This window comes from Conger conger, chromosome 5 (genome assembly GCF_963514075.1).
Source record: "Conger conger chromosome 5, fConCon1.1, whole genome shotgun sequence".
NCBI classification, from domain to species: domain Eukaryota; kingdom Metazoa; phylum Chordata; class Actinopteri; order Anguilliformes; family Congridae; genus Conger; species Conger conger.
Genome location: NC_083764.1, coordinates 12,799,652 through 12,825,390, shown reverse-complemented (window position 1 = coordinate 12,825,390; position 25,739 = coordinate 12,799,652). Strand labels below are relative to the sequence as shown.

At 45.4% G+C, this 25,739-nt stretch overlaps 1 protein-coding gene across 1 annotated transcript in view; it reads left to right on the top strand.

Moving 5' to 3' along the window:
* Positions 1 to 25,739, top strand: part of man1a1 (mannosidase, alpha, class 1A, member 1) — a 134,787-nt gene that overhangs the window by 92,960 nt on the left and 16,088 nt on the right. The window contains exons 5-8 of the mRNA XM_061242087.1: positions 1,421 to 1,515; positions 20,020 to 20,143; positions 20,380 to 20,473; positions 25,217 to 25,332. Coding sequence (XP_061098071.1) covers positions 1,421 to 1,515; positions 20,020 to 20,143; positions 20,380 to 20,473; positions 25,217 to 25,332 — 429 coding nt within the window. The remainder of the gene's footprint in view (positions 1 to 1,420; positions 1,516 to 20,019; positions 20,144 to 20,379; positions 20,474 to 25,216; positions 25,333 to 25,739) is intronic.

Sequence of the window (25,739 nt, the reverse complement as noted above, 5' to 3'; positions counted from 1 at the left end):
CATATGTGTGCGCATGCGTTTGCGTCTGTGTATTCCACACCTCTCTCTTCACCGGTGCCGTAGCTCCGCCCGTTTTTAAGAAGCAAGATTTACGGACGGGGACCGTGCGTTTGTGTGTGCGTTGCTGTGTTTGCATGTGTGTACGCATGCGTGTGCGTGTGTACCTCCCTCTTCACCGGTGCCGTAGCTCCGCCCCTTTTTTTAACAAGCGGGATTTACGGACGGGGGTCCGCGCAGAGTCCCCGGTGCCCGTGAGTGATGACAACGCCGATGCGATCTCTCCCGCAGAAACATTCGCCGTCGAGCTAGCGCTATCTTTCACCCCTCTGCCACAGAGCCCTCCTCTGACACGTAATTACCGCCGCTGATCTGTGGCGCCCAGCTGTATATTAGATGGCGCGACCGCGCGCCTCGCACATTTCAATAATGACAGCGGAAAGGCCGTCTCCTTGGAGCCCCATCGCTCAGGCTTTCTTAGAAGGATTCGACCTCTCTTTATTTCTTCTCCTCCTTCGCCTTTCCTCTCCTCCTGAAGGATTGCTGTCATGTCTTCCTCCCTTAATAACACGGGGCCAGGACTGGGTTTCTTATTTTTATTTTGCCTGCTCCTCAGATGAAATATGTAGGACATGACATTGCGTTTCCTGCGTTTAGCGGTTGGCCTTATCCAGATTGCATTTTTGAGCTGCTGGATTTTTACTGAATCGATTGGGGTTAAGTACCAGGCTCAAGGGTACGGTGGTACTGTAGGTCTCCCGCTGGGTTTGGGGCGCACAGCCATTTGAGTTGTACGCCCCGTTCCCTTGGCATAACTCTCCAGTGGAGCTCTGTGTTTCTGCCCTCCCTGGTTTGTGTGTATTTCCTTATTTTTCCAGCGGGCGGTATTGACGGACGGCTCGTTTCCGTGGGCTGACGGGCAGGGCTTGAGGAAGAGTGTGAAATGAGAGAGAGCCAGGCCGATGATGATGTGTTAGGCAGGAAGTTAAAACGCCCGGGACATCTCGCTGGCCCTTATCTGATCCGCTCGTATCAGCAGGCTTCAGGGCTCGATCTGTACCCCTTTCAAAGAGCAGGGCTGTTTCTGTGTGTGTGTGTGTGTGTGTGTGTGTGTGTGAGTGAGAGAGAGAGAGAGAGGGGAGGTGTGTGTGTGTGAGTGAGTAAGCAAGCATATAAGCCTGTGTGAGTGCCAGTGAATGAGTGAGTAAGCAAGAATCCAAGAGATTTTGGGCTTTGTACTGGACTCTCTTGCTTGTTCTCCTGAACCACGGCTCGCCTGGTTTTTTCTCTTGTGCACTGAGAGTATTGTTTCCAGCCCAGAGAGTATGGTTTTATAACCGCACTAAGAATACTGACCAGACAGAGTACTGTCACCTGACCACACTGAGAGTACTGTTTCCTGACCAGAGGTTCTCTCCCCCAGGTGTACCGGAAGAAAGCAGTGGAGCTGGGAGAGAGGCTTCTGCCAGCCTTCAAAACCCCCACGGGCATCCCCTGGGCCCTGCTCAACATGAAGAGGTCAGAGCCACCCCTCCTGCACTCACTGTCTGAGCAGAGCCTATTCTCTTACCCCTGCTGACTCACTCAAATGCTCTCACTGACTCACTCACTCACTACTCCACTCACTCACTGTCTGAGCAGAGCCCATTCACCGCTGTCTCACTGACTCACTGACTCACTCCACTCACTTTCTGACTCACTCACTCACTCACTCAAACAGTCTCACTCACTCCACTCAAAGCCCAGTAACACTTTACAATAATGTTACATGAAAGTCATTGAAGCATTTGTTAATTATATGCTTACCCTTTTCTATTTTAATGTATAAATATTAATTTAACTAATACATTTGTTAGTACTTCACAAACACCTTAACTAATGAAAAGTGAATTTCTTATTTATTTCTTATTTCATTATTTATTTATTTGTGCATCATTCATTCATGTTAACAACTACACTAGTTAATGCTAATTCATGTACCTTATTGTAAAGTATGACCCAGAACCCATTCACTTCCCTCTGCTGCTTCATGCTGTGTTCACCAGTAACACTGACTCACTGCTGCCCCTACTGGAGAACTGATGCACTACACAGCTGCAAACAAATGCTCCTTGAGTTCAGTGCCGTCATACACCACAATTACATAACAGCAGTTGTGTTGCTTTTATTTGGTTTTTATTTTTATTTTGTTGGGTCGAAGGAGTGCGGAAATGTTTGCAGGCATGTTCTAGACTTTGGGAAAGGATAAGTCAAAACTGAGATCCAAGTCCTCTGTCATGATTTCATCAGTGGTTCGTCTGTACTGTCCGTGTGTCAGCCCAAACACACAGTGAGAATTACTCACATCAGCCTATAGGGGAAACTGGATTGTGTACAGCTCCCTTTCTACAAAGAGTTTGTGAGTCAGAGAGGGAGAGAGTCAGTCTGAGAGACAGGAAAAGAGAGGGGGAGAATGAGAAAGAGAGAGAGACGGAGATTGAAAGATAGACCCTGAGAGAGGGGTGCCCACAGAGGGAGAGAAAGCAGCACAGTGAAAGGGGAATTGCAGCCATCTTCTGTCTGCCGCAGTCTGAAGCACCGCACATTCACAGCCCTCGTTTCAGGACCTTATCAGTCCCTCCACAGTCACATGACCTGTTAGCGCTCCCCAGTCTTTCCCCTGTCACATGGCCACAGTTCAACAACCTCTCAATCAACTCAGTGACCTCATTGATGACATAATCAGGCCGCTTCAGCGCATTAGACCCACCGGCCTGCTTTTCCACAGTGCTCAGAACTACGATCTGTCGATTGAGACGTGTTTTTTCATAGATCGCATTATTTCCAAATACACACTGCAGTCCGTAAATATATTTGACAGTAACGCAAGGGATGCAATTCCCATAGGGCTCACTCCATATGGATGTAAATATGCCTAATTAAAGCTCATTAAAGCTGACAGTCCTAATTAAAGCTGACAGTCCATATTTTCATTTGGTATTTACGTCCATATTGAGTGAACTGTGTGGGAGTTACGGCCCTTTAAAATTGCATCACTGTCCAAATACTTTCGGACTGCACTATAAGTCTCAGGACGTCTCTTAGCGCACTGGGGGGGGGGGGGGGGGGGGGGGGGCTTTGGTCACCTTGCCGTGTTTTGCGGATTCTCTTCCAGCCCAGGTTTGCCGCAGATTTGAAATTTCAGCCGAAGTAGAAGCTCGCGAATTAAAGGAATTCAGTCTTTGATCATCTTTATCAGAAACAGCTTTTTGCTCTGTTACCTTCCAGCACTTCAATGTGTTTCTTCACCGTTCAGTGCGTCTGTTATTATTTGATGCTGCATTAATCAAATAAAATAATTAGGAGCCTAGTATTCACTATGAAATAATCCCAACAAGGTGCAAGGGTTTAATAGTGTAAATATACTGTTAATACTAAGGCAGCTTTCCACTGTTCTCCACTGTCCAAGTCCACCAGGAAAATTTTTATAAATTATAGGATGCAAAAAATGCCTTTTAAAGGAAATTCTGTCAACAGGTTTAAGTTTTATTTCACCCACACTATGTGTCATCGGTGGTATTGTGTTGATACATTTTTTGTTGTTGTTAGTTATTCATTGAAGTCCAGGTTGTTGTGGAGACAGCTGTACATACAGTATTTGTGTTACCATATAATCTTACCTGGGCTGGGAGCAAATGAAAGGGCTGTATATACACGTCGTCCCGTCAACCTGCCACACCTCCTGCACACTCCGCCACCGAACGAGCCAGCGGTAGCCCCACCCCCTCTCCGGTCTCCACGGCGGATTGGTTTATTGACCCTGGCCTGATCACACCGGTCCACACAGCACTAAAGCCTGTTGGGCTGATAAACTGCTGTAATCCCAACCGAAACACGCTTCACGTTGAACTTGTTTACATTCATGCGTTTAACAGGCACTCTTTCCAAGGGTGACTTGAACACTGCAAAAAATGAGTAGCTCTCAATAGGAATTTAAGTCTTTTTGTTTCGACATAAAAGGCTTATTTTTTTCAATGGGATAAGATTTGAGTTGTCAAGCAAACCATAACTGAAAACAAGCTAATGTTTTCTACTTTAGAGGATAAAGTAAGGTTTGAAGTCTCACTACAAGACTGAAACACTTTTTTGCAGTGCATGGCTTGCTGTAGCTTTATGTACAATCAATGCATGCAGCTGGGAATATTACGTACTGAAGCAGTTCAGGCTAGGAGCCTTGTTCTAGGAAACCACTGCAGTGCCCCACCTGGGAATCAAGCCTGCAATCTCTGGGTTACGAGCTCAGTTCCCTTATCATCGCGAGCAAACCAACTTCCGTCCGAGAGGCAACTTCAAACTTCACAGACACGCGCTTTCAAGTTGCTACCGCTACAAATTTTGTTTAATTCAAGGGCCACCGAACTCTAAAAATCTATGGCTCCAGTGTTTTATTTATAGCTGGAGTCAAAGTGCATTGCGGCTAGATTAAAAAGAGGGCTCGGTAATTCTCTCAGCAAGGGTGACAGGAAGATGACCTTTCCTTCATGGTGGAAAGGAAGTCATTTGCTGATTTAGTCACAATGGCAATATATTTTACTGTTTATTTTAATGCTCCCATGTTTTAGCCTTCATCTGTCACGGCCTTCATTTCTCACACTCTAACTCTTGAGACCACCCAGGTCCTGTGGTAGAGGATTCAAGCCAGGACCGGTTTATTTTCAATTGCTGCACTGCAAAAACCAAAAAATAAGTCAACCTTGACAGGCATTTTTTGTCTTCTTTTTAGACTTGAAACCTTATTTCTGTTACTTTTTTTGCTGAATAAGACAACAAGATTGGCAATGAGGTGAGACATTTTGACTCATTTTACTTCAAGGCAATTTCACTTGTCAAGGAGAAAGTAACATAAAAACAAGCTATTATTTTCTACTTGAGAGAAAGTTTCAGGACAAGCCTAAAACACTTGCTAAGAAGCCTTGTTTGCAATGTATCATTGAGATTTTCTCCAACATCTAGCCTGTCTATTAAGTTATACTAGCAACTAAGTACAGTGTCTTATGTTTACTCACAAGAATGACAGACAAAAAGAAATGTCACATTCAGTTTGATCTTGAGCATTTAAGATGGATGTTGTTTTTAGCGTGGCATATGCATTTTTGTGCCTGTGTGCGTCCCAGAGCAGCGTTGGGCCCGGGACGGGGCCGTCTCGCCCGGATTAGCGCACGTTAGCGCCGCGCGTCGTTAGCGTTCCCCAGCGCATGGTAATTACGCGTGTGCGCCGCGCTGCGGATTAGAGACTGACAGCCGCTCGCTCTGCGGGTCGTCCTAGCGAATTAGCCCCCGTCTCCGCGCGGCTCTCTCCCCGGAGCAGGAGGATGTGTCGTTACGCGCTGAGCTGAGTAAACATTTTGTTGATGGCGGCGGCGGAGGCAGAGGAGTCCCGGGGGGGGAATCCCGGAGCCGTCTCCCGGGTGGAGGCGAACGCCGATCCGTCGGGAAGCACTTCCCTTTATGGCCCGCAGGCGAAGCAAGCCGAAGAATCGGGCTTCTTTTTTTTTTTAAGCTCATTGCCTGGTAACGCTCAGAGAGGGTGCTCACTAGCATCACTGCGATTGGCTCCGGTATAGCTCGGTCATTCAGACCCGTTTTCAATGTACTGTATAAATGCAGTCAGAATATGAAGTCAGTCATCTTTTCCCGCATGAAATCTCCCCGTGTGCCGATTTTATTCTGTTATTAGGACAATAAAGGAATACTTTGTGGATGAATCAGGGGCAGTTTACGTCACCCTCACGTTTCATGGTGCCGCAACCTACTTCCCTGCTGCACAGTGTCTGGCTCCAAATTGGAGAACTTGAAATAAACTTGGTAAAGTTGAGTTCCACGGTTTTAAAACGCTTTTCACAAGCCCATGGATTGTCAGTGGGTGACGCAACAGGCACTTGGTCCATATTTGTTCGACAGCCTATGGTGTGAAGGCGTGCTTGTGATGTGTGCCGTCGTGCGTATGCAGGCTTCTCTCAAAGTTTTGAAAGGATACAGAAATGTTAATATGAAAGAATATGAAACTTGTAAATATGAAAAGCATCCATCTCTTGCGTGTTTTCAGTGACAACTTGTCAGACACTTCTTAAGTTGCGAGATGATTCAGCTTATTTTTCTGTTTAGGCCGTACTGCATTGTACTTAATTTTACTGTTGAAATGGAAAACCGCATCTAAGAATCCTCAGGTTATGGTGAGAACAGGTGGATCCTGTCTTTGTGGTTACAGGCGCAAAACCCAATACGAAAAAAATATATCCTCCTTTCTTCCACTCGTCTCCTCCCCCCATATTTCTGGATGGTGGTCGTGGAGGATGGAAAGGAGGATGTCTTTTTTTGCTTCAACCTCAAGGGCATGACCGTGTAGTACATACAGTACTTCATTCAGGTACCGTAGGACATGACACCAGTCTGACATTTTCAATTTGCTCTGAGAACAGGAAAAACTACATTTGGGCTGCGTTAAGATCTCGGATCTGGCCCACTTTCGTTCATCACCGCGACTCCTTCACTTTCATTAGACGTGTTAAATATTTACTCTAACCCAATTTCATTAAGCTAGCGGCTGTTCCCTGCCACGTTCCACAGAGAGTGCGCTAGGTAGAGCAGCTGACATTGAGAGCTAGACACAGAGCACAAGACTTAACTGTGATGAGAAGTTAAGGAGTCGCAAGCGAGTCCTAACAAAGTATTTCTGGGACATGACTTTTCTTTTTAAGTTGCTGGGATTAATTGCCATGGAGCTTAATTTAAAATCAGTTAGATTTCAGCACGATGACATGGACACAATGCGAAGAATAGAATCGATAGTTTGATGGAAAAACATGAAATCTCAAGGTTAACAGCCATGTGTGGGAGCCCAGTGTATCATTGATGGTCTCACAGGGAAAAAGTTAAATATCAAGGTTAAAAGCCGAGTGTGGGATAAGGTCAAGGCTAATCTTTCATACAAGTTGAATGAGCCTGTAAACTTATTTTATATTGGGGTGGTGAGTTGTTAGTTTCTTATGTAGGCTGTAGACAACCTTTCGTTGGCTACTGCATAAATAACTATAAGGGTACAGCAGGCCAGTAAGAGACAGTTTTGAACCTGCAGTCATTTGATCTTGCCTCTAAATCCATTGGATAGCTCAGCTCATTCAACTTCTGAATGAAACGCTGAATTATTCAGGATTGTCGAGGGCAGGGGTGGCCAGTCTTAAGTGCATAGGGCCGGTTTGGGTGCAGGTTTTTGTCATAGCCCAGCACCTTGACACCTGATTCACCTGGTCCATGGCTCAGAGATCCAAGAGGATCAGTCTCCTCTGGCCGACCAGAGGAAAGCCTGTCTGTCTTGTTGGGGGATCTTGCTTATTTGCACTTTCATCTCACACTTGTTTCTTCCTTGATGTTGTAGATGTTGTAGATTTTTACCACATCTCGTGGCACATGGCTCTCTTCTAGTTTATGACATGACCGTAACTTTACCGACTGAGCCTGTGCTTAGCCTGTGAACTAGACTTATGTTCATGGCTACGGATAGCTGATAATTCATGCGCATTGTACTGTGTCTTACCTGTGTTCTGGAGTTGCTCCCATGACCTTGGGGATGCACTTACCTGTATGTTGCTTTGGATAAAAGTGTCTGCCAAATATAGTGCAATGTGATGCAATGCATTGCTAAAAAAAAAAAAGCATGTCTTTGAAGTGGTAAAGAGAAGGAAGCTTCCGGAAAACGGCGGTGGAGGAGAGGGAAAAGGGCGCGAGGCGTCTCCTGCCGCAGTGGTAATTGACGACGAAGCTCAGAGTGCATTATGGGGCTCATTTCATCTCTGCTTCTCCTAAATCATTTGTCTCCATTTCTTTCTCGCCGGGTTTGATTTATTTACTCTGGGAAATATTTCCTCTTTGTTTTGTTTTTTTTGTGCGCGGGGTGCAGCGAAATATCGCGCTCTCGGAATGATCAATCCGGTCAAAACCTTTGGGACCCGATAGTCAATATAATCAGCTTTCCAAACACATGAAAGGATCGGAATTCTCTCTTAAACAAAAAATAAGTAGAAGCTGTTGAGATTAATTGGAATGGCTGTCCGACAAAGCAGCGAGGAGCAGCAGATGCTACTTCACAGCACTGATCACAATAAAGCCTTACAGAGGATCTTTGTTTTCTGTCCAGAGAGAGATTATGTGTGTGACTTTTGTCCCCTTGCCTTCTGTGTGCTGCTGCAGTCAAACCATTAACCCCTTAAAGAGGAGGTTTTTAGATTGTTTTAAAGGCCCACATGCACATGCGTGTTTTTGAGCTTTGGCTCTGGGGGCGGGCTTAGGAACCTACATCACTGCACTTTGGAAACCTTTTGTGTACTAAAACCAGGAAGAGGATGCTGATGCTGTGGGCCTTTAAGTCTGTGTTGTGGAACTCTTTCAATTGCCAGTAGTGATGGTGAAATGTTCAGTTAACATTCTACCTTTTAATCACGTATTTGTGATCCATTCTTCCATCCGTTATCTTAACTCGCTTATTCCTGGTCAGGGTCACGGTGGGGGCTGGACTGGTTGATCATCCATCACGGCATATTTGTGATCTTACACTGGGATCATTGACTCACGGTCCTCAAGGGCTGAAAATTGCTGCTTTTCCACCCTCCCTTAATTTAATCAGTAGTGCTAATTTTTCAGTTAATTGCCTGAGTGAAACGAAAACCTGGGCAGGATTTGGATTTTATTGCCAGATATGATGATCCTTGCCTTAAAGGGTCAGGCTAATTGCTCATATTCCCAGAAACAAACTGAAACGGAATCAGCCCATCAGTGGGTCAGGGATCTTCAGATAGCCCTTTGTGCTTTCTGGATATCGAAACCTCCACAGCCCCCGCCAGGTCGGTAACGTGGCAGATTGGATACCTGCCGTCCCAAATGTGCGGCAGGTAGGCAGGCAGGCATATTTTGGCTCTGATATGAGCGGAGGAATTGGGAGAGATCAAACAGCCCGGAGAAAAATCTCCCGTCTCATTTAGCAGATGTCAGTTTAGGCGGGGGCCACAGCTGCCACAGCCCAGGTGTGTTAGCCTCCGCCTTCCCTCCTGCTCTGAAGTCAATTAGAGTGAAAAAGGAGCTGCACTGCAGAAAAGTCTGTCTCAAGTGTTTTGGTCTTGTAATGAGACTTAACATCTTATTTTTATTCTCGCAAGTAGAAAATATCAACTCCTTTTATGCTGTGGTTTGCTTAGCAAGTGAAATTTTCTTACCCGCTTGGCAAATCTCAAAACTGACCCACCTCAATGTCAATATGTTTGCCTTATGTCACGAAAAAGTTATTTAAATACGATTTCAATTTTAATTTCATTTTAGAATTCTATTTATTTCTATAGTATGTTTTGCACAGGACTGTGACAAAGACGCTTTACAGAGTAACAGAAGGGTAAAAAAACACCATGTCAATAAATAACGACTCTTCTCAATGAATCACAACTCTTATCAACGAATCACGACTCATTTATCAAACGCCTGGAGGTCCGGGACTCGAGCTCAAGCTGAAGTGTAGCGCAGGGTGCCGGGTTGAGTGACACACGCTTGTCGATTTTCAAACTTCGAAGACTCTCTGCTAAAACTGCAGACACCGCTGTTTTTAAGCTTGCAGGTTCTGGCTCCTCTGTGTGTTGTACTTATGAAAAGTGTAGCTTCTGCAGGTGTGAAAATTCCTCCTCATGAATAGAAATTTAGGCGCAGTGCATTCTTTGAGGTTCTTTTTGTGTACTGCAGTGCCTATCTGTGCATTTCTGTTTAACGTCGATTGTGTGGATTCATACTTGTGGTCTCTGAGGAGCAGTTTAAGATAACAGTTCCTGAGATCTTTCTACAACACTGAGACGCACACACACACACACACACACACACAGTAAGCATACATGCACACACCCATTCGCTTGTACGCACTCACTCACCCCCCCACACACACTCACAGACACACACACACATTTGCATGTGCGCACATACGCACGCACATGCACACACGTACTCACGCACTCACACACACGCAGTAAGCATACACGCACACGCGCACACACACATTTGCATGTAACTACTCACTCACACACGTACACACACACAAACGCACTCACACACACACACACGCAGTAAGCATACACGCACACACGCACACACACATTTGCATGCAACTACATACAGACACACTCCCCCGCACACACGCACACACAGACACACACCAGGCGTCCGTGAGCCAGCAAGCCCTAGCAGTGGTGGAGCTGTGGCTTCCCGGACACAGTGAGCGATGTCTCATGAACCCATTTCCTTGGGCTTATCTATTCTCCGCTCCCGCTTCCCTTCATTAGGACCATAAGCAAGATAAAGGATTCCCAAATCAAATTTTCCCTGCTGCTGGAGCCTGACATCAGTTTAACTTGACTTAACCTGCCTAAATTCAATTAAATGGGAAATCGTTAGAGCAGGATGCTCCGTCAGGGACCAGGAGACCCAGCAGTGTCCAGACAGACAGACAGACTAACAGACAGACAGACAGACAAACAGACAGACCGACAGACTAACAGACGGACCGACAGACTAACAGACTAACAGACAAACAGACTGACAGACTAACAGACAAACAGACTGACAGACTGATGGATAACAGGCGGTGCATTGCAGTACATTCTGGGTGTTCTCAGTAATGCTGAAGGCTTGACTATTGCCATGGTCATATAAGCAAGTTGACAATTCAGTACCGTTGGTATTATATTGTAATTATATTTTCTTTTTCTCTCAAGTAGAAAATATTAGCTTGTTTTAAGTTACCGTTTGCTTGACATTTTCTTGACATTTTCTTCCACCATTGGCAGTATTTTGTCTTATTTAGCAAAAAAGTAATAGAAACAAGATTTTAAGTCTGAATGTAAGAATAAAATACTTGTTGAAACAGACTTATTTTTTGGTTTTTGCAGTGTTTCTATTAAGTAAAAAGGACCAACACTCTTGATTTTTATGGTGTGGCCTCCTGATCTGGGCAGCTGCTTTTCCTTGGATACTAGAGGTCAACAACCCTTTAATTTGACATTCAATTTTGAGACTGCTTTCTGGCTTCAGCAGTAACAATAAATTGAGTGTGAGTGAGGGCTCACTGTATCTACCCAATCTTGTACCTCACAAACACAGTACTATTGGAGGCCTCTAAAGTTCTGGAAACTTCTGTTGACTTTTCAAAACCGAGAACTTTAATTCACAGGATTTCTTTATTTTTATGATGAAGTGTGACTAAATCTGATGTTTTTATTTATTTATTTTTTAAAAAGCAATTTTTTGAAATCCATTGCTGGATGTAACGTTGGCAGCACTGACATTTATTTTTACATTTTTATTTACGGTTTTGGGCTGCTTTTACTGTTTGTGGTACTGTATATTAAGGGCATAAATAAATTGGAGAGTGTGCGTGTGTGTGTGTGTGTGCGTGCGTGCGCGTGCGTGCGTCTGTATGAGCGTGTATGTGTGCGTGTGTCTGTGTGAGTGTTTGTGTATGTGTGCGTGTGTCTGTGTGAGTGTTTGTGTATGTGTGCGTGTGTCTGTGTGAGTGTTTGTGTATGTGTGCGTGTGTCTGTGTGAGTGTTTGTGTGTGTGTGAGTGTGTGCGTGCGCACTTGTGAGTGTGTGAGTGTGAGTGAATGCCTGTTGTCACACCAGCCTGTTTGTAATTCATGTCAGGCCATATAAAAAAATTTTTTTTGTGTGTTATTCCTGATCGTGTAGAATAAAAATGAATTAAATATGCCTCTGCCACAAGAATAATCTTGCGCCGTCATTGAGATTGCAGTTTCCAAACAATACATTTTTTATTTGTATTTTTTTTTAAGCTCTACCCAATTTTGAGTCATTTTGATAAGGCAATTTACAGCAGTGCTCGTTCTGGGCTTTGGACATTCTTAGCTTGACATGCAATTCAGAATAAAAAACAACAGGAATTGGTTAGTTTTTTTTGTGAACAGTAATCTAATGTCTGTACATTTGCTTGATTTTGCATGTGCCTGAATATAAAGCACATAAAAGTAGTCTGTGAAAATGTAACATACGAATCCTTCATGACGAGTGTAAATTGTGGCTGTGTCTAAGGAGAGCCAGTTCACAAATATATGGAAATACTGCCCGTTCAGAAGAAAGGATATATTACACACACACACACACACACACACACACACAAAGACTGTGACCAACACAACCTAAACGATAAAGGAAAACATGACAGGGTTTAATTATGCAGTGGTTGTATTTTATAAGGAAACATGATAGCAGTTGTTTGAAGCTTAGCAGAAGACTCAAAGCATACATGGCTTTGGGGGGAAAAAGACAACAAATAATGTAAAATATCTCTTTTGATATGCAGGGGCATGAAAGCGTGTCCATTGTTTATGCAGCTCAATTCTGATCCCACGCCCCTGGGGGGGGGGGCTTCCACACCAGCAAAGTCATGTTTTAGCCTTTTGTTTTTCCCAGATTCCTTAAAGATTTGTTTACCCTGTCTCTCTTAAGTGTTTTGGTTGTAATGAGACTTTAAATCTTTTTATTCTTTCAAACTTGCTTGACAAGAGAAATTTTCTTACACCATTGGCAGAACTGTCTCACCTCATTGCCAATTTTTTTGTCTTATTTAGCAAAAAAGGGTAATATAAATTAGATAAATATAAGACTAAAATACTTCAAATTGACTTATGTTTTGGTTTTTGAGTTCTAGGAAAAGTACTGTAGAAATCATCCACTACGTACAGTAGAATCAGGAACGTTTTTTTAACAGGTGGAGAAATAAGCAGCTTTTATTTTGTGTGCTGATTGCATCAGTGTTACATGCGATAAAAGTGAAGTGTTAGTGTTACTGAAGTGTGCTGTCAGTCTGTAGTTTGCTGCTGGGTAATTGACAGGTTGCAGCTACTGTACGTTGTTCAAGTTCAAGTGTACAGACGATTAGCTATGTGCGTCAGGAGCTTTATAGTGGCTCGTATGTCCAGGCAAGGTGGCGTAGGCATGCATGTTGTTGAGCTGCAGGCAAGTATTCCCCGGCCTGCGGGGCTACCGACGTGGGCACGGAATCGGATAAGGTCCGGAACCGATACTACGCCATGGAACCCATCCGCAAAACGGATCTACTGGATACCCGGATCTCCCTCTTTACAAAGGAAGCAGGTGTGCTTGTCAGTGTACAGTTGTAGCACAAATATAACAGGATATTTCTTGAGTTGCCGAGACATTTGAGAAGATTGGTGCGGAAAGCTCGCTATCTAATCTCGGTCTTAAGCTGCAGCTAGAGTGCGGCTTGTGTGCTAGCCTCCGTGGGGGAAGAATGTGTCTTTGTTATCTCCAATGTGCAGAGGATCTGGCGCACAGCATAGAGAGGCAAACATTTGTTTATTCTCTAACATGAATTATCAATGGCGTGGGAACTGAAAGGCATTACCGAACGCGTCCCTCGCTGTGTGTGTAAGAGTTGTTAAAGCCTGTCTGAATGAGGTCTTTCACACTTGTTTTGTCTCAGGGTAAAACAAGTGTCATGAATATCATCCTTGACAACCCGTCCTGCTTAGTTTGTCATGAAAGTTCCTCCTGGTCACGGATATAGAGTAACCCACAGTCAAGGCAGTTTCATGGAAGTCAAGGTTTAGCCTCTCGTGTTACTCTACTGGCTCAGTTTGTGCTAAAGCCACTCCTCACAGGTGCATGCTTGGAAAAGTAGTCTTGTCCAAACTGCCACGGTGTCATCTGACAAAAAAACAGACTCGACAATAATGAGGAAGCGGTTAGCCTGTGAGATGGTGGGGGTACAGAAAGTGCAGTTGCCTGCAACTTACCACCTGCTGCCAGGAAGAGCCTGTACTAGGTCTGTAGCCGAGTACTGTGTGCCTGTAGAACAGAGGTACCTCTAGCATCCTGTGCTAGGTCTTTACCCATGTACTGCCTATAGCCTACTACCTATTACCAGGGCCAGCCTATAGCCTTGTCGCTAAGGTAGGACCTAGAAGGTTGGTAGTCAAAGCCCCAAGGGGATAGGCCTCTGCTTGGTCTAATCAACTGCATGTTGTTTTGGAGCTGAATAACTTTCATCTTTCAACTGAAATGTAGTATCGTGTGGTCTGTAGAAGAGTTGCAGTTTGTGCACACTCTTTACCTGAGTCCTTTTCATCCCTGTTGAATAGATGCACCTCTAGCAGTCTATGCTATCTCTCTCCCTGAGTACTCCCTGTGGCCTGTAGCCAACTTGTACTTAAGCTTCAGGCGTAAGTTGCTCCTCAAATGGCCTTTCTAAACTGGGGGGGTTCTATATTATAGAACTCCACACTGCACTGTCTGTTACTGTCTGTTGTAAGTATACTTAACAAAGTTGTCCTCAAGGTCTCCAGCACCTAAATCTCCATGTACTTGCCACCTAATTTAGTTGCCGCATTTCACGGGTTGTTATTACCCACAGTTCAGTGTGAACATCAGGGCAACTATACGCTGGCACCATTGGTGAAAGCCTTCGGAGACCACTTTTGTCAAATGGTTGGTAATTGCCTCTTGAGTTGTCTGGACAGTAAGGAGGCTAGGTGTGAGAACTCTACCTTCAGTGTCCTTGGTGATGCAACAGCAACAGCGCGGATGGCATTTTACTAATACTGTGCGCTGTGCTGTCATGTGATATCTTTTAAAGGTAACTGCCCTTTTTTTAAAGGTAACCTACTTGCAACTTAAAGTAGTGACAAGTGCCTTGCGGTTACATGTAATCCGAACTGCAACTCAAGTGAAATGATGTAAGAATTTTCAACTTCAAACCGAGGGTGACATTCCTTTTTGTCTGGTACTCTTGTAAGTACTATACTTAGTTGCCTGTGTTACATAGCACCGTGTTCCGAACAGAACACAGGGAAGTGGCCTCTTCCACCAGAAGTTAACGTCCGTTCAATGGTAGTTTTTCCTCCTGAGGAATGTGGTTGATGATTATGGTTGCTTATTGTCTATCTCAGACACTAAAACACTTTGATTGATGTGAATTGGACCAATAATAATAGAGAAAACGACTTCCCTGTGTTCAGAAGACCGTGAAATGGATCATATATGTGACTCGTATTTTTTGTTTTTCGTTTTTTTATCTTTGTTTTTACTGTATGAAGACTTAAGGAATTATACTTTACACACACAAAAACCAAAGCTGATCTGGAAGTCATTTTTTAGTTATTCATCATGAAAGAACATGGTGAGTTAACTTGCCGTTCGGAACACGTTGAGTTTACGTTAGAGAAAACCATTGTTGCCAGTGTAACTAAACAGACAGGCTAGATGTTGGAGAAAATCACAGACTTGATCCTCTGTTCAGTATCTGCGAACTCAAAATGGGGGCAAGTTCTGCACGGTCCAACAGTCTTGTAGGAGTCAAGTTTTTTGTTTTTTTTCGTTGGAAAACTGCAACATTTTTCTCCGTCTGTTTTCTCTCCGGCATGGAGAAGTTGTCCCGATAGGCCCTTCTCAGATTGTCCATCGGGGCCTTGTGCCAACGCTGATAATTTGCAGTCTTGTCAGACGTAAAAAAATATCTTATTTGATACGTTTTGTAGAAGTCCTCTCTCCCCCCTGGTAAAATGAGCAGCAAGAAATATTCTAGATGTCAATGAACTTTACTTTTTTTATGCCTTCACACAGTTTAACTCTTTTACCTTCTTTTGCCCTCTTGCTCTCAAGCGGAAATATAGCCGTCAAGTAGATTTATTTCTGTGTGCTTTTCAGGCTGCGTAATCATTTTTCGTCATCTGGGGAAATTTCACGATCGATATGCTTACATTCGTACATTCAGTTGAGATGCCAATTTAAGCTGTGGTCATTTTCCCCTACACAGCAGTGTACAAGTGCTTTCACCATGCAGCTGAGCATTCCTTCTCCCGATGTGAAAACATTTACCAGTCAATCTTAACTAAGAGCTACGGCAAGCAGGGGTCCTGCGTCAGTGCTAATTGGGGCAAGGAGTCCTCGTACAAGGCGAGAAGGGGGAAATATTTTGGGTGAATTCCAGGGGATATTTTTGAGCAGGTCCGAAGCAGTTTTTGTAGAGTTCAAGTACAGGCTAAGACTGCGTGTGATGGTGGCGATTAATCTACACACCCTTGCGGTGACTATGCCCCCCCCCCCCTCCTTTAACTCCACATCCTGAAACGAATTCAAACATAAAACCGGCAGGGTGAGTCCACAGTATTTACTGAGACATTTTGGGGGGGGCAGTTGATCTTGAGTTAGTGCTTCAAAGCGCAGTGTGCCTCACTCCCCACCACGCGCCGAGGTTTTCGCCCCAGACGAGTCGAGACTTCCTGAGTTATCTCCTCTCTCCCTCCCTCTCCTCCCCTCCCCCAGTCCCCCAGCCCTTCAGAGGGCTCTGCCCGCAGCAGCGTTGGCTTGATTTAAAGAATTTAATTAGGCTGTGAATGACGGATGTACGTCTCCCGGGGCGGAGGGGGAGAGGATGCAGGAAGCCAGAGAATTACGGCCGTTCGCCGTTCGGGTGGTGGGGGGGGGGGGAGTTACCGAAGAGCAGCCGCCAAGGTTCTGCATCACCGCGATCTGGATACACAAGCGCGGGCACTTCCGGCGGTCAGCTGACATCACAGCCGCGGCTGTTACTCCGCCGCGGGAGCAGTTTTTATTCCCTGCGAGGCCCTGTCTTCTTTTATGTCAGAGTGGTCTGCCTGAGGTAAGACTCATACCCGTCATTAAAGGCCCCAATTCCTGACCAGGTGATGCCGAAACTAACCAATTTAACCCTTTCAGTCCCGAGCCCAATATGAAGGGGTTTTGGCTTTGGTTGAAATTGAGAAAGTTGAGAATTTTGTAGGGTTTTAATAGTGGCTCAAAACAATAGTATAGCAGGTATAAGGTGCAACTATATGGCTCTCTTGGATTTTAAGGTAGTTACGCTCAAGTGCCACATCGCACTCTTTGGGACTGAAAGGGTTAAAGGGGAGAGGGAGGAGGGTCATGAGGGGGGGTCTCCCTGCTGTTGCCGTGGTGATTCCTGTCCGACCCTGATGTTTGTTTTGAAGTTCTTGGCAACAATTAGTGTTTTGTTTTGGGTCTTGTCGGGTCATGCGTCTGGCTGCAGTAGGCAGTAGTTCAGTGAGGAGGGCTTGCCCTCGATGACCGGAGACATTCGTCCAGTAGGCTCGCCCCAGGGCAGAGACCTGCTCCACTTCAGTCTCTCAGTGGGAGTGAACCCTCCCCTCCGGGTTAATGCAGCGCAATTCATCTCCGGAGTATAATACAGTGCTCGGTACAATGAACCGGGATATTATTCAGCAATGCCGTAATGTGCAGATGTAGAAATGTCCTACGGACTGGCCTGCAGGGAGTCCGCATGGAAGGTGCGGGGTCTTCACCCGCATCCCCCCGAACTTCGCCGACCGTCACGATATGCTAAACCGCCCTCGCCCGGCTGTGTTTTCAGGGGCTGGAACATGACATTTTTTTCTCCCCAGCGTACCGATATTTTGTGATTTGCCGAATTTGCGTAATGCGATTTAATCACCCGTATAATGAAAAACTAATCATTTTGGCAGAATGCGCGGGGAAGTTGCGGGGATTCGGGGCTGTTGTTACGTGCGTCGGTGCTCCTGTCTTTGGCGGTGGCGTGACCGCCACTGCCTCTGTTTCAGCACCTGGGGCTGTGCAGGCAGTGTTCGGAGCGGGGGCTCGTGCGGAGAGTGAAAGTGTATGAACAGTCCAGTTGCGAAGTAATCACTTTTTAGGCTTAACTTCATTCGCTTTACATCGATGCCCAGAAATGATTATTAGTTTCTCACTTTGGTGTACACCCTCGTTAAGGCCGTTGCTTATATTCTTGTAGTTCATTTGACCCATTCGCACTGCACTTCATGTTGAAGTTGTTAAGGTTGAGTGTTATGTTACGTTACATTACATTACGTGAGTCATTTGGCAGACGCGACGTGTTAGATACACTAGTGGCGCATTTCCTTACTTGTTACAGATTTCAAGATTCCATCATGGTTGGCTAGACTAGGCTCCTCCCATCTCTTATTCAGGTCATCCCTATGACTTATTGAGCAGACGTGTCCCTGTGACCAGGCCAGTCCAGCGCACTGATGCTGCTTACAGTATATTCACTCTACTGTCCAGGAGAAGTACATTCAAAGTGATGAACAGAATATCATTTCCTGTGGCTATATTGGAGCATTGTTTCAGATGGTATATCTACTCAGTATGCCATACACACTCTTCCCCCGCTCTGTTCGTATCTCGCTCGCTCTCTCTCTCTCTCATGCAGACACATACATACTCACACACAAATGCACACATCTCTCACATACATGTACTGATGCATGCTCTCTCACACACATACACATGCATACACAATCCTTGTTCACATACACACACCTCTCTCACATACATGCACTGATTCTCTATTTCTTTCTCTCTCACACACATACACACACCCCGCTCACATACACAGACCTCTCTCTCGCACATGCACTGATCTTCTCTCACACACGCACACACACAACTTGCTCACACACACACCTCACTCACATACACACAAACCTCGCTCACATACACACACCTCTCACATACAAGCACTGATTCCCTTTCCCTCACACATACACACACACCTAACTCACTTACATACTCACATACATGCACTGATGCTCTCTCTCTTCTCTCACACACACACACACCTTGCTCGCTCGCGCTGATGCACATCTCTCTCTCCCTCCCTCTCTCCGTTGTGTCTGCCCCCTCTCTATCTCCATCTCTCTCAGGTTTGTAGAGGCTGTTTTTTTTCCTTATCACCCCGTTCCTCAGGCTGTATTAATCTGACCGAATCGTACAGTGTTAATGAAAAAAAAGATATCTTACACACTTTGTCTTCCAGACAAAAGGTTTAATAACAAAAGTGACAATAGCCATTATTTTTGGGAGTCTGTGATTATGCACCATTAGCACTCCGACACTGTCCTATTTGTCTTAATAATTGGCCCCGGCACGAGTGCCCAATCAGGCCAACTCAGGAGGCAATATTGCACTCGAATTACCCGTAATTGAAATGGCCCAGAATGGACGGAATGCACCACAAAGACTTTGTGTGTACTGTCGATACAGCCCGGAGCTGACACACACACACATATACACACACACACACACACACTGTATGGGAACTGGGTTTGTTACGTAGAGATTTTGCAGGGAAATCACACGGTAACTAAATGCGACTGGTTGCAGTTGAAGGTCACAGTCATTTGGCCTCTGCAGACCTTGCATGAATAATAATGAACCTGAGGAGTTCTGGGGATGAAACCGCGCCAAAGACATTCTAAAAGTCGACAGCGATGAATGCATACAGAGAATAACATCTTGACTACTCTTGACACAGCATATTTAATCCTGCCCTGCATTTGCCTTTGTGTTCCGTAAAGCAGATGTCTGTTAATAAAAGTAAATAAATAAATAAAATTGAGCATAGTCAAATCCTGCAGTAGGTGCCTACTGTCAACTAGTAGGCTCCAGTGAGTTGCAGAGAGTTGAACGTGTGCTATACTGTATGTCTTCTACTGTATATGGGCACATACCGTGGTTATATAACTTGACATGAGCAATGCAAGCAGCTGATTTTAATAGATTGTATGGTATTGTATCGCTCTGAGATGGGGCCACAGGTTGGAGAGGCTGCACTTTTGCTCTGTACTCTCGTAGAGGCAGGGGCCTGGGTCTTCGCCAGGGTTAGACTTTGTGCCAACGCCTTGGCATCAGTTAGCAGTCACGTTAAGAGGTTAGCGATCCCTTAATACGCAGTCTCCACCGCCAGCTGCTTGCTGATCACCCCTTTCCACCAGTTTTCAGGTGTAAGACAAAAAAAAAAAAGTATCATAAGAAGAGTTGGCCCTCATCCTGGAAGAGTTCACTGCTCGTCACTTAAAAAAATACAAGCGGAGTCCCGCACCTGGGACCCGCCGTGGTGGGAAGGTTCGTTTAAAGGTCGGCCGGTGCGCTTGTGTTACAGCGGCATTGGGAGGAACTGGCCCTGGGCATCTGGAGGCAGCAGCATTCTGGCAGAGTACGGCACGCTGCACCTGGAGTTCATGCACCTGAGCAAGCTGTCCGGGAAGCCTGTGTTCGCAGAGAAGGTAAGGCTAGCATTAGCGGCTAGCATTACCGCCTAGCATTAGCGGCTAACAAGTGTCGGTGGTTCTAGAAGGCCTTGGCATTTTTGTCCCCTTAGGATATAAGCTCCCTGGGAAATAGTCATTATTAATGCTTTACCTTGTCTTTACTATAAGTCCATGTATCAGAATTGCATTAAAATGTCATTGTTCCTCTGTCTGTCTGTGCCTGTGTGTACATCCATTTGCTTTCCTTCAAGGTTATGAACATCCGGAAGGTTCTGAACCGGCTGGACAAGCCCCAGGGACTGTACCCCAACTACCTGAACCCCAACAGCGGCCAGTGGGGGCAGCGTAAGTCAGCCTCCTCCTCAAGTCTTTGCCTCCTTCTTCTTTTTCTTCTGTCTCCATTCACCTCTATTAACCCAGAGCGCGGCACACTGTCTGCAGAGCTGATGGACTAAACGCGGCAATTTTCCCGTCATTAGAACTGTGTGTGCCGCAGTGCTGTGTACCCAAGCAATTCCGCTCTGTTTGAATTGCTTTTATGTTCCAGCGCCATAACAAAGCACATAATGGAGTTTGGACAGTTTATACTTGTATACACACCATAAGGAGTAAAAAAAAAACCCAAGGAAAAGAAAGTGACTGAGCTCTGTGATATTGTAAAAGTAAATATGAAATTTGGACAGCTTGTGGTGGTTATTTTGGAACAAAGTGAGCTTAGAACCTTTTGTTCTGAGCGTTAGACCTTGCCTTTAGTGTTCCGGTAAATTCCTGTCCCCCGTTGTCGGTATGGGATGTACTCGAAGATTCATCTTGACACATCACATTTTGATTGCTGCAAACATATTCAGAACTTTAAAAAGAAGTGAAGCCGGTGGGAAAATTTCCTTTTATATTTCCTTTGCTCATTTTGGGTAGCATCTCAGTAATGTTTCAACAATGTGCAACTATTTCGCCATAATTGAGGCGCAACCTATTCATCCAAGCATACACAGATACGTATAGTCTTAACAGACTGTGGACTCTGGACCCATTAGACGCCCCACACAAAGAAGTGTCTGCATTATAGCTTACTAATACAAACCCATACGCTCAAGTATTTACTGTGTATTTGCAGATATTTAACTTCTACTTGTGTGCTGTGCTCTTGCTTTCAGAGCCAGCCCCAAAACAATTTCGTACCTTGTTGGCCCAGAACGTACTTTTGAGTGCCTGATCAAAAGTCTACAGCAATCAAAAGGCAACACGTAACAGTTTGGTTCGTCGTTACGTAGGGAAGATATGCGAGGACCCTGAGCGGATCGTTGGACTGAGCGGGTCGTATACCATTGCCAGATCTGGCTCTCATCGGTCTGGTTACAGGGCAGGTAGCTTGGTGGGGCTGGCAGCCAGCCGAACGGCGCTGGCAGAGCCGATAACAGGATCATTAGTGTGGCATCCCTGAAGCTGGATGCCAGATGGCCTCCTCTTTCCGGGGTAGAAATCTGTGTGTTTTGGAAAAGCGGACAGTTCAGCAGGATGTGGACAGATGAGTCCTCAGTGGTAATTTCTCACCTTACAGAAGCGACTGGAAAAGTTACAGGTATAAAATCTGTCTCTGGACCTAACTTAGCGAATTGGTTCACTTCCAGGCAAGGCAAAGACTTGTAAGAAAAGAAAAAAAAAAGTCTGTAGGGTATTTTAGTCTTATATTTAGACTTAAACATTTATAGTGTTTTCCAAATATTCTACTTAAATATTTCTAGTATAAGATCAAAATATCGGCAGAGGTAAGACAATTTTACTTATTTCAATATTTGCCAATGGGGTAAGCTGTTACTTAAAAAGAGCAGACATTTTATACAGTAAAAAAAAGTTTAAGTCGTAATGCGAGGACCATTCGCTCACACATTGTCGGGAGCCATCCCTTGTCTCTGCCTGCATAAACAGAGCGCTCTCCAGCCGGGAGGGTCGACCAATGACTCACCCCCCACTACCCCACTACCGGAGACACAGATGGGGAGGGGTCGTTCCGTTCTGTTTGTCCCGTAACACTTTTATTTACACAGCACCCTCTCGGGAGGCTTAATCCCGGTGATCCCCGGGTCAGTAATTTGGCGGGACGCTGGGAGTGTTTGAGAGGCGCTGACCCAGAGCACGGGGGGGACAGCTGAGTGCTTTCCGTGTTAATGGCCTCGTGCACAAACAGCCCCGCTCTCTCAGCGGAGGAAGTCGGTGAAACGTACAGCCAGGATTCGGGACCGGAACAAACACGGCACCCTCTCTGTCCAAGCCGCTAGGGTCACGGTCCGGGGCCCCAGTGGTTTATTTGTGTTCTGTGTGGCGGAGAGGAAACCACATCTCCTTTAAGGTTACAGGAGATGAATGTGGGCCATCCCAAATAAAACAATTAAGTCTGATACGGAATATGGAATAAAACGATTAACTCTCTCCTAATTAAGGTTACAGGAGATGAATTGGGACAATACCAAATAAAACGATGAACTCTCTCCTAACTAAGGTTACAGGAGTTGAGTCTGAACAATCCAGAATAAAATTATTAACTCTCTCCTTACTAAGGCTACAGGACATGAGTCTGAACAATACCAAATAATGCAATGAACTCCTAACTAAGGTTGCAGGAGATCAGTAACAATCTACAATAAAATGGTTAACTCTAGCCTAAGGTAGCAGGGGACGATTAAGGGCAGTAAAATAAAACAATGAACTGTTTCCGTACCTCGGTTACAGGAAATAAATCGGGGCCATCATCTCCTCCCAGAATGTGTAGCGCACTTTGGATGCAAATAATATCAGCAGAATAGAAAAAACCTTTTTCCCCTCATTGTAAATATCATCTAGCCATTATATTTTTAGTGAGGAAAAAATGTAATAACCCTACGCGATGGTCTGAACTTTAGCCATGTAAGTCTCAGAGGTGATCCGACCTAACGATTACATTAACCTTTGTCCGCCCAGCGGGGCTTTTTAAACTCTAATCCCTTTTCACATTTCCTACGCAGCAGGAATGATCGATCATGATCTGAACCTTCCGTTGCATGCCCTCACCGTGCCCTTAAGATCCTCGCCTTAATATACTCCCCGCTGACGTTCTAATACAGCCGACCCGTCGTAGATCGCGTTTTCTTTATGGTGATGGGTCAGCCATGAGTCGTAGGTAATCAGTATCTTTCAGAGCTGACAAATGGCTGATGCTCCTGTCCTCCAGGAGACCTGGCGATGACCTCAAAGGCAGATATTTTATGTCAAATCAAATGTTTTTTGCAACCTGTAGTGTCAATCAAAATTCTGGAGGAAACATCAAATGGCTGTCGTTCCTGTCTTCTAGAAGACCTTGTCATAACCTTGCCCCCAAATCAAAGCCAGCTAGTTCATGTCATTTTCATACCGTCACCATGGCTACTGGTGGTGTCAATCAAAATTCTGGAGGAAACGTTTCCCATGTTCCTGGTGACAAAATGGTATAGCAGGGGCCCTTCTCACAACCCCCCAACCTCCAAACACCACTGCCTTTGGCCTCAGTCTGGTCCCTAGATATACGGTCGGGTCAAGGTCCTTGTCCTCTCACGGTCCTGGCCCCCGGTGGTAATGACCGCCTGACACCACCCCCATCGGCCCACAAGGCCATGCGCCACAGCGGTCCTCAGAGCGCCCATCAGCGATATCGCGGCTGACGTCTAATCTTTATCCCGCAAACAAGGGCGCACATTAATGGCATATAAATATTTATGAGCGAGTATGACGATCGATATGACAAACACCGTTTTGCCGACTGCAGAGTCATTCGTCACTGTGAGCGGAGAGGACGGAAGATCGCCTGAGGTCGGGCATGGCGACCCATACCGCTAGTCCTTAACCCCCCCCCCCCCCCCCCCCCCTCACTCGGTGCCCCTAAATATCACCCCTCCAGACACCCCCACGCCGGGGAATTGTCCCGTTCCCCTTCCCCATTGCAGTTCCCCTTTACAGGCACCCCACGTCCGTGTCCAGTCACGTCCTTCATAGCCGAAAAAGTGCACTGTCGCCAGGGAGGCGTCTAGACCCGGTGTAAACACACTCGCGGGGCCAGATTACGGCGGTCCATCGGCAGGCGATGCATCACCCTGACGGCTGGGGACAGGGGAAGAGAGGGGTGCAAATTCCCCCCCTCCTGAGTCACTGTCTGCGCTCCTGCCTTGCAGATCGCGTATTGGTGGGAGGACTGGGAGACAGCTTCTCAGGCTGATGCAACAATCACTACTGCTAATTTTAATGTTACTACTAACATTCTAATGTCGATACAACAATCACTTACTGCTAATTCTAATGTTACTACTAATATTCTAATGTTGATGCAACAATCACTTACTGCTAATTCTAATGTTACTACTAATATTCTAATGTTGATGCAACAATCACTACTGCCAATTCTAATGTTACTACTAACATTCTAATGTTGATACAACAATCACTACTGCTAATTCTAATGTTACTACTAACATTCTAATGTCGATGCAACAATCACTACTGCTAATTCTAATGTTACTACTAACATTCTAATGTCGATGCAACAATCACTACTGCTAATTCTAATGTTACTACTAACATTCTAATGCTGATGCAACAATCACTACTGTTAATACTAATGTTACTACTAACATTCTAATGCTGATGCAACAATCACTACTGTTAATACTAATATTACTACTAACATTCTAATGCTGATGCAACAATCACTACTGGTAATACTAATGTTACTACTAACATTCTAATGCTGATGCAACAATCACTACTGGTAATACTAATGTTACTACTAACATTCTAATGCTGATGCAACAATCACTACTGTTAATACTAATGTTACTACTAACATTCTAATGCTGATGCAACAATCACTACTGGTAATACTAATGTTACTACTAACATTTTAATGCTGATGCAACAATCACTACTGTTAATACTAATGTTACTACTAACATTCTAATGCCGATGCAACAATCACTACTGGTAATACTAATGTTACTACTAACATTCTAATGCTGATGCGACAATCACTACTGCTAATACTAGTTTAGAATGTCCTGAGTCACTGCCTGTGCTCCTGCCTTGCAGATCACGTGTCGGTGGGAGGCCTGGGCGACAGCTTCTACGAGTACCTGCTGAAGGCCTGGATCATGTCCGACAAAGCGGACGAGGAGGGGAAGAAGCTGTACTACGACGCTCTGCAGGTAAACCTCTCTCCCATCCCAGCATGCACTGGAGCGCGGCGCAGAACTGCTGATGCCCCCCCCCCTCGTCTGCCTGCACGTAGCGCTGCCGGCGTCGGGCTGCAGCAGAGCGAGACGTTTCCGCTGAAGTGCTGAAGTGTCACCCCCTGTAGAGCCACGGTGCCAGCGGAGCGCCCCGCACGACTTTAGCGCGACTAGACAGGCCACTGAAGCAGGTGCAGAAGCGGAGATTTATCACAGCCTGAGCACTCTGCCCTCGGCAGGGGTCATCAACTCACTTGAGGGCAGAGCACTGCTGGTTTTCCACCCTCCCTTTACCTGATGTGAAGAGTCTGGCCAATGAGTAGTGCTAATTGTTCATTTTAATTATCTGGAAGAAAAGAAAACCAGGGCTGGATTTGGAACAG